Raw genomic sequence first — 9,618 nt, forward strand, 5'->3', positions numbered from 1 at the left:
GTGAAATTGTCATTTTATAAAGGGCTATTCATCATATTTCATCATAATCATCTTAACTAGTGTAACAATAATACGTTGAACAAATACAAGTGTTTTTGTATGATTTTGCCTTCATTATGAAATCTAAGTGGTCAGGAAAGTTGAACAAATGACTAAACACACAAGAGTTTGATATACCGAACAATGTGCGAATGTCATCCAGATAATGAAAATTCCCTAATAAATGACATATATTATATGATATATTTATAAACGTAACATGGTCTAATGTTCTTTCAGCAGGAGGTAAGGTGATCCACACACCTTACAGCATTTCTGAAATGAAAATTGGAATTATTCAAACATAAATCTTTGCATTTGTTCAACGTCCTCTTGTTTCACAAAATATTCTTCAACTTTGAATTTTGAGCCCTTCAGAAAGTGGCAATTTACTGCAGTGAACGCTTGACCACTTCCGTTGATAAATTGCGAAGAAAACATATAAATTATGACATAATGCCCCTTTGTATATTTGGCAAAATGTCTTACTTATAGCTTAGATATCACAGTTATTGGTTTACATGGTCGTATTTTCAAAATCAAGTTCAATTAAGCCATAATATTTCAAAACCCTTTTGGAGTCTTTCTCAATTTCCCCATTCCCGAAAACAGCGAAATTTTGCAATTTGGCGGTCTCCTTTGTTGCTTTTCCCGATATGGCCGGAAGCGGTACTGCAGGTTAGGCTCCAATAGGGTATACACTCCTATCTTGCAAATTGCAAAAATATGCAAAACAGTAGGCTGAAATCCAGTAAGCACTCTGACAAACAGGTCTTGAAGTCTTCACAGACATTAGAGATGACCTGTAAGACTTTTCAAAACACGCGTTCCCATGGAAATGATTGATTTTGAGGTGCTGGGTTGTTGCTCATGTCACATCCGTCGAAGCGCCGCCTATATTCATGTATACATCAAGTCTTATCCGTAATTTGTAATTCTAGAATATCTACGGACATCATTTGCTTTCCCTTGAGGACATTGGCCCTTTTCATACTCAAATTCATCGATTTCTGGACACTAGATCACAAAACGATATAATAAGGGCATACCTATAAAATAACCGTTTTGCTGCATAGACAGGTTCACTAAAAAGGCTGTACAAATTTGTAGCAGTCTGGAATCGTAGATTCAACTTACTTTGAAGGATCTACGTCCTTTCCTCTGTTATAAAGAGGTTGTTTCAGGCAACATAATGTTGTAAGGCATACAGTACAGTGCATTCAATAAATTAAACCAGTTCATGTAACATACCTTTAGTTCGCATGTAAATCCTTGTTATCCATTTCATTGTCTGGTGTCGAGATCTTTGATATAACGTTACATGTACGCGAAAAGTTCAGTAAAAGGTTAAAATCTTCAAAGGAAAGTGAATGAAGACTACATTATGCTTAAATTACTAATTACGGTCAAGACTTGATGTGTACATGAATGTAGGTGGCGCTTCGACGGGAGTGACATGAGCTCCACCCCGGACTTTAAAATTGATTCTTTCTATGACAATACATGGTTTAGAAAGTCTTAGAATTCATTCTTAATGCATGTGAAGTCTTCCAGACCTGTTGGCAGAGTGTTCACCGGCTTTAAGTCTAATGCCTTGAATATCTTCACATTTTATATGGTGGGAGTATATACCCTATTGGAGCCTAATCTGCAGTACCGATCCCGGCCGTATCTAGAAAAGTGGTAAAGGAGACCGTCAAATTGCCAAATTTCGCTCTTTTCGGGAATGGTGGAATTGCGGAAGGCTCGCAAAGGGGTTTAAAGTTGTAAGGCTTACTTGACATTGAACTTGAAACTGCGACCATGTGAAAGCAAGAATTACAATATTTAAGAGATTTTGCCAACAAAGCAATGAGATATTGGGTTATAAATGATGTTTTCTTTGTGTTTTACCAATGGTGATACATTTCCTGTATACTGCCACTTTCTGAAGGGCTATACATCACAATTTCAATCGCATTTAGTATAACGATAACACGTTGAACAAATACAACAGTGTTTCTGTCGGATTGTCATGGAATATATCCAATTTTATACCGTAAGGTGTGCAATTGTGAATTACTTAACTTAACGGTGCAACTGCTATGGTAGTTATTAGCATAATGTATTCATCAAGATATGGTTAGTTAGCTAATGTATGGTGTTATTTGATCGGGAAAATACATTTCATACGTTATGCGTTGTTCTTTATGGTGTACTGGTGCCAGAAATAGTTTATCAAAATCAAGTTTAGCGGCTATCGTCGCTGAAATGCTGATGTTGCATACTAGTATTTGCTTTTTCTAATAAAGAAGACACCATGTCAGACCACAAACGAAACTAACATGGAGCTTTAAGGGATCTAATCCGGACTTCAAGTATGATGGTTCATGGAAATGATAGTTATATGTCATTATAGATACCGAGTGTTAAAGCGGGTATTAGCCTGAGTTAAAGATCGGTATTGTGTTTAAGGAAGCAGCGTAGCAAACTAACCGCTATATTCTTCTATCGGAGATGTATTTTAAACCCATGAAGGGAAGAATAGAAAATAGACAGAAATGAAATTTATAACCTTTGTTTTGTGTAGTATTTCACATTAAACTACATTTGACTCTCATGAACATATACTAGCCTGGAATACATCCTGTCCAAATCATTGTTCAGTTCTCTAATCGTTTCGAAGACTTTCTGGCAGAGAAGCAACAAAGCTAGACTAGTGTTGGTGCCAGGCAGCCAGGGTTCAATTTACACCCCTGCAAATTTCTACACTACTTGTATTTCTATCTGTCTCTTTCACTTGTGGTCTAGAGACCAAAAAGAACAAATGGGCAAATTATGTTGATGTACACATGGGATTATGATTAAGACCGAATATGTAATGTTCTATGGCAAACTGAGATATTGTTTTTGAGCCTCCTTAAGATACGATGCTTGAAATGGATATACACACAAGTTCACATTACACGTTTATTATCATATATTCATAGGTGAAAGTCTGATAACAGATATGTATACTTTTCTTGATCTCTGATCATTTGTTCTTTGAAATGAAAACATACATTACTTTCCTTTAAAATAGACTCTGTGCATATATCTGTGCACGTCACCTGCTTCATTCCAAGTTTCCATCGCCAGTAGAAGTTTGGGGCTATTCCACCTCGATCGTGTTTTTTTTGGCTTCAAGCCTTTCTCGATCTCCTCCGTGGTGTATATCTGGAAATACATTTGATCGAAACATACATACATGTTATCGTTCATATAAGCCCGCTTGGAAACTCCTCTTCTAGCCTGTCAGGGTATTCAATTGCCTTGTACAAGGCTAATAAGCGGAAAAATTCAAGCAATTTTGAGTAAGCAACTCGCTGCGGCACAAGGACGCCACTATTACTTAGCGGAATGAAGTAGAACTGCAAGTACACCTGTCAAGGCAGCAGAACACAGTTTTTCGCCTTTGCGGATTTCTATAGTTAAGGACCACACCATGACCAATTACAGTAGGGTATCCTGAAATGCAATTAACATACTGAATTCGAGGGTACAATCGATAAAATAACAGTAAACGAAAAAAAAGTTATGGTTCTGTTACATTTTGACGCCCTCTGCCTAATCACCCCAGCAGTCAGCTGTAAAGGTCCGCCCATTTGTACGCCGACTAACCAAACTTCATAATCTTATTCGTACGATCCAAGAGACGGCTTATTGTAGTACTGCACAATAAAGATGATGTCTCGCTGACTTTCACTGTATTTTTTTTACAAACTGTTCAAAGATTTCGGACGTACTATTTCTTATACCGCTCAGTCGCGGATACATACTGCGCTGTTCGGTCTCAGGGTAATGTGAATGCTAATTGGTTCTCTTGATACATATACGGATAATACTCACAATATTACTGCACATCACACACTGTTGTATGCTGATTGGTCAATGTAGAATTTTTGACCAATCAATGTGCAGCTATAACATTTTGGCGCCCTCTGCCTTCTCACCCCAGCAGTCAGTTGTAAAGGTCCGCCCATTCGTACGCCGACTAACCAAACTGCATAATCTTATTCTTACCATCCGAGAGCCGAATTACTAGTGTTGTACTACTGTACAGTAAAGATGATGCATCGCTGACTTTCACTGTATTTTTCTTATATTTTTCTTACAAACTGTTCAAAGATTTCGGACGTACTATTTCTTATACCGCTCAGGTGCGGATACATGCTGTGTTGTCCGGTCTCAGGGTAATGTGAATGCTAATTGGTTCTCTTGATATACATACGGATAATACTTATAATATTACCGCACGTCACACACTGTTGTATGCTGATTGGTCCATGTAGAATTTTTGACCAATCAATGTGCAGCTATTACATTTTGACGCCCTCTGCCTACTCACCCCAGCAGTCAGCTGTAAAGGTCCGCCCATTCGTACACCGACGAACCAAACTTCATAATCTTATTCGTACGATTCAAGAGCCGACTTATTGTACTAACGTATAGTGAAGATGATGTCTCGCTAGCTTTCACGGTAATTTTTTTACAAACTGTTCAAAGATTTCGGACGTACTATTTTTTATACCGCTCAGTCGCGGATACATAATGTGTTGTTCGGTCCCATGGTAATGTGAATGCTGATTGGTTCTCTTGATGAACATTACGGATAATACTCACGATATTTAGTACCGTACATCAGACACTATTGTATGCTGATTGGTCCATGTAGAATATTTCGACCAATCAATGTGCAGCAATCATGAAGCTTTAGTCAACCTGTGGCATTTATTTTATTGACTGCTAGGGGTCGCTCTTAAATATCTAATGTAAAATCGTATTACCAACATTACTTATGTGCCATTCTTTCGTAATCCGCATAGTGACGCCCTTATCACGCAGAGAGTAAGGGTGACGATTGTCCGATTGCAGCCAATGTGTAACTTGTTTTCTATTGTTGAGCGGAGAGAAGTTGGGAAACTATGCAATAAAGGTAACTTTGGTGGCATGAAAAGGCTTTTATGGCTTCTAATCTTACTACATACCTAAGGAAATGTTTCCTGGCGTCATGCAACTCATTGAAATCGTCTTGACTTGCCATGAACGTAGTGTTGATCCCAGCCGAGGCGCCTCTGTGTGTTGAACCGTAGATAATACCATTTATTATTCAAGAATCAACCAAAAGACAATTGACTTATTATTGATAAGTACTAGTATGATCTAAAGTATACCCTGTTTATACGTACTCGGCCTGGTGCTGATTCGACATCTAGCTGCAAACAGAGGCAGACCGTCGGTTGCTTGCAGTCGCCGCCCCCTCCCCCTAAACAAAACTGTAACTAGTGTGCTGATATATGTTATAACTGGTCATCAAATTGAAAGTGATGATGAAATGGTACAGTCAATACATATGAATAGAATAAATCTTTATTCCATATCATACACATTTTGAAAGACATAGTACATGTGACTTATCCATACGGTGCTAGCAGTGGTGCAGGTTTGGTTTGTGATGAAGATGATGTCACCATCTCAACTCTTTTTTCAGAAATGTGATAAGGCCATCATTTGGCTGAACACAATGTACTGTTTCAGTAGCATGCTGCACCAGCACTTCTAGGGTATCTAAAGGTATTCATATGTATTAGCATCCAAGAATGCTACGGCGTGTCCATAACATCAAATGGGATAGCTAGGCATTGTTCGAACAAGGAACTTTATGCCGGACTCTCGAGGATATCTCAGAAAGCGAGAAACAGGCGACTCAGGTTTGCAGGGCACAGCTTCAGGAACAACAAAGAAGTGGTGTCCAGCTTGGTGCTCTGGGTACCTCGGCACGGGAAGAGAAAACCAGGAAGCAGCCTCTCACCTACATAAATGTGCTACAGAAGGACATCGGCTTACCCTCTGAGTTATTGGAGAAGGCAATGGAGGACAGACGTTTCTGGGCTGACAGAGTGGTTTGAGTGGCAAAGGAGGACTGACACTCGACATAAGTCAAGTCAGCATCCATAAGTACATGCACAGTTTTTGCTCACAAACCCACAAATAAAATTATCATGTGTTGATTGATACGGTCATATTTATTTTTTTACATCAAACAACAGATACATGTACAGAGGTCCAGTCCCAGTTGCCTGGTAAATGGAAAAGCTCCAGTCTAAAGTATAACAACAATGAGTTTGGGGTTGGAAAAAAAATCATAAGTTTATTTCATTTTGCTACACAATCAATGACTTTGAGGAAATCTGTGCATAGGGTAGGCATTTATAACTAGCATCTTCCTTTTCTTCTAATGTATGGCATCTTTTTAATCTTTTTTTCTAGGACATTTGTACAGGATGTTATCTACAAAAACTGGATGGTGCGGCGTATAACAGGATTCCAATTCCAACTAAACAATTGCGTCAGAGTCATAATGACACTTTTAACTTATTTCCCTTGTATCAGCTCTGAGGCATTTTCACTTTGCACTCCTCGTCTGTCTCTATTCCAATCTCCTCCTGAAATTAAGAAAAACAGGAATTCCTTGTCAAACTTTCAAATGTGTAAAGAAACTGACACAATGTGATGACATGTTGTGAAATCATGGTTTAGAAAGAAAATCATCAAGAAGTAAATGAAGTGACTGCAACATAATCTAGCCTGGGTAAAATCCTCCGTAGTAACCGCTGGCTCAATCTTTTTCCTTGCTTCCGTTACTACCGAGGATGGTACCCAGGCTAAACATAATCATACTCACAAATAGATCCTTCTTCCTCTTGGGATATCCCTCCAAGATTGCATCCAGCATTTCTGTGGCCTATAACATTTAAGAGGAACATAGTCAGATTTGTGTATGCCTACAGGTTTGAGATAATTGAAAGCAGAAATGAGAGAGGAACTGTAACTCACCATCCTCTTCCTCTTGCGCCATTGCTTGACCATTGCTTCATGTTCCTTGTACACCTACATGAAGAGACAAAAGTAACAATTGTTCTTAAGGCTGACTCACACTACTAGAGTAGCAAGCAAGAATGGCCATAGTTTACAAGGAGCACAAACTACTGAATGGTCAACTATTCAAACCCAATTGAAGTAAACCATTACTAAATCAAATTGCTGATGAAATGCCTTTTGTCTATCAAAGTATCATTTCATCACCATCAAAATAAAGTACTGAAGAGGTAGAAGAGATATCTACAGAAATATTACACAACATCCCACACACCTTTTCTTTTTCTTCCTTAGTGATGGTTTTACCACCTGACTTCAGCTTGTCTAGTTTCTCCTGGTACTGGCAACACTGAAGAGGACAAAACAGTGCCGATGTCTTAAACATGATGAAGAATATGAAAAACACACATGTCCTGACTGTATGCAAAAATGAAATACAGGCAAATTCATTTGTTTTTTTTAAGTGCTGGTTCTGTGACTTGGAACAATACAAGGGATACTTAAGCATTATTTCATATGCATAAAAATTAATAGCAGCATATACATGACAATTTATAGAAAATTCACCTTCTTAGTAAATTCGGCCAGTTGAGCCTTTGCCTCTTGTGTGGTGATTGAGCTGGTCAAATCTCTCAACTCTACAAGCAGGAATCAAGTGAAGAAAACGAAATAAGCTACAATTCCATAGACAAATTTACACTTCAGTCAGGAAATAAAACTGAAAGAAATAAAGACACGCACTCCAAAGTGCAAATCATCAAACCTTTGAATTTCTGAAGAACCGTCCTAAAGTTCAATACCACATCTGATTTTGGATCTACTCTTAGAACATCTCTGAACAAGTTTCTTCAAGCTTATGCAAAGTATTCCTGAAATCTTTACTAGGGAGTTGACTTTCTTCTTTCCGTGTTTGAAGAGAGACACACTTTGAGCATGTTAAAGAACCCGCCACACTTATCGAAGAGAGTAGGGGTCCTCCCCGGTGTGAGTGGATCAAACCTTACAGTTTGGGCTCTGGGTCGACATCTTGAAAAGGTGACGGTCACCTGTTATGTCAATCCTTCCATAAATGTGGTAATAAATCTAGATGAATGAAACCAGTCATAAATGGCAGAATTAGAATGATTGACAGTTACCTGCCTCCCTGCCCTTGCAGGCAGCCTGTGTGTTCCGCACCTTGTCAGTCAGCTCTACGACCTGTTGATCCATGGCCTTCATGTCTGTGTCTTTCACCTCAGGAAAAACACTCTGTGGAACAACAGCACACTGGTAAACATTTTCAACAACTATACACATATTTTCTTTGCAGCTTACGCAATCTCATATACATGTCGGGGTAGAGACCCTGATCTGATTCTACTGGTAGAGATCCCGATCAGACTTTCTATCGACAGAGACTACGATCTAGATTTCTACCAGCAGATCGAATCGGTGATTCTACCAGTACCAGATCAGAGTACTTCTCTACCCTGACATGTACATTTGTACATGTCTTTTCTATGGCATATGTACACATTGTGTGAAGTAAAGATATATCAGGGATCTCCCCAGAAATATATAGCAGGATGGAGGGAGGGTGCCAGGCACAGGATACGTGTGGCGAGGGGGGAGGTCTGGAGGGGGCGCCCAACTCTCAAAAGGAGAGCGGATGTTGCCTTTTGCCTTTTTCAGACATAATGGAAGTCATTTCCTGCAACTTCAGCTTTACATCTGAAATTTCTAGTTTTGAGCAAAATTGCCGGCTTTGCTGGGTAAACATTGGAAAAAATACCCTAACTTTGAAAATCAACAGAATGGAGCTGGGATTAGAACAGGATGGAGGAGCGCCACTGTTCCATTCTTTAGGGAGATCTCTGTATATGATACTGATATTTTCACTACTAGTATTTAAAACAAATTCCTGACCTGGTCTGCACAGTACACCTTCTGTTTGCCGTACACTTTTTCTTTAATCTTCCCCTTCTGAGCCAGCTCCTCAAGTACCCTGGTCACTGCCTGCAGAAATGGTCACATACATGATGATTACATTCGCTTTACAGTATTATTCAGTAACCTATCATTAACAAAATGATCAATTCTTAAACCCCTTTAGCTCTGCCAAATTATATTCAAGTGACAAGTCTCTTTTCATATTCAAAGGCACAGACGTTGGTCATTCATTCTATTAAATAACCAGAGTCGTCATGGCTATGGAAAGCGTAGACATAAATCAAAACATAAATCAAGACATAAAACATAGAGTTAATATGTGATGGAAAAAATACACGTTTCAATAAAACAACAAAAATTATTATGAAAATTCCCCACCAACCGTTTTGCCATACTCCTTGTGCAGGTTACTGAACACATCTGTGGCTGAGTACGGACGGTTCTGTTTCTTCAGATACTCCAGCACTGCGGAGGCAGCTGTAGGAGACAAAAACAAAGAAGGAAACTGTAAACTGCAATACTGTTTTTAATTTAATTTTATAATGAGAGCTGTTTTTGATGTTATTCACCTCATCTTGCAAACAGAAAAATACGAACCTGCTGCCTCTTTAGACTTGCTCATGATGAAGTCTTCTTCGATCTGACTTTTTGTAGTCTCAACTTTTGGTCACATTCCTCATAAACTACCGAAGATTTCCTCGTAAAGGAGTCAGCCACATCCTGCTGCCATCTTGAAAATGGCGCTAAAATAGA

The 9,618-nt window shown here is 38.9% G+C and overlaps 1 protein-coding gene across 1 annotated transcript; it reads right to left on the reverse strand.

Annotated features, from left to right (window-relative positions):
- Window positions 1-6,064: 6,064 nt before the first annotated feature.
- Window positions 6,065-9,616, reverse strand: LOC136447462 (homologous-pairing protein 2 homolog). The gene is made up of 9 exons (XM_066446385.1): window positions 9,463-9,616; window positions 9,248-9,342; window positions 8,842-8,931; window positions 8,073-8,184; window positions 7,504-7,574; window positions 7,211-7,285; window positions 6,895-6,948; window positions 6,743-6,802; window positions 6,065-6,503 (listed from the first exon to the last, which is right to left on the reverse strand). Exons 1-9 carry the CDS (start codon window positions 9,485-9,487, stop codon window positions 6,447-6,449), a joined length of 639 nt encoding a protein of 212 aa, XP_066302482.1. The 5' UTR covers window positions 9,488-9,616; the 3' UTR covers window positions 6,065-6,446.
- Between the last annotated feature and the right edge of the window lie 2 nt (window positions 9,617-9,618).

Source organism: Branchiostoma lanceolatum, chromosome 13 (genome assembly GCF_035083965.1).
Source record: "Branchiostoma lanceolatum isolate klBraLanc5 chromosome 13, klBraLanc5.hap2, whole genome shotgun sequence".
In the NCBI taxonomy this organism is placed as follows: Eukaryota; Metazoa; Chordata; class Leptocardii; order Amphioxiformes; family Branchiostomatidae; genus Branchiostoma; species Branchiostoma lanceolatum.

Bases quoted from the DNA above. Each gene is read 5' to 3' on its own strand.
- LOC136447462 (XM_066446385.1), bottom strand. From the start codon at position 9,487: ATGAGCAAGTCTAAAGAGGCAGCAG. The intron at 8,932-9,247 runs GTTGGTGGGGAA...CCATTTCTGCAG, and splicing joins ACAAGGAGTATGGCAAAACG to GCAGTGACCAGGGTACTTGA. The intron at 6,504-6,742 runs GTGAGTATGATT...TCTTAATTTCAG, and splicing joins AGAGGAAGAAGGATCTATTT to GAGGAGATTGGAATAGAGAC.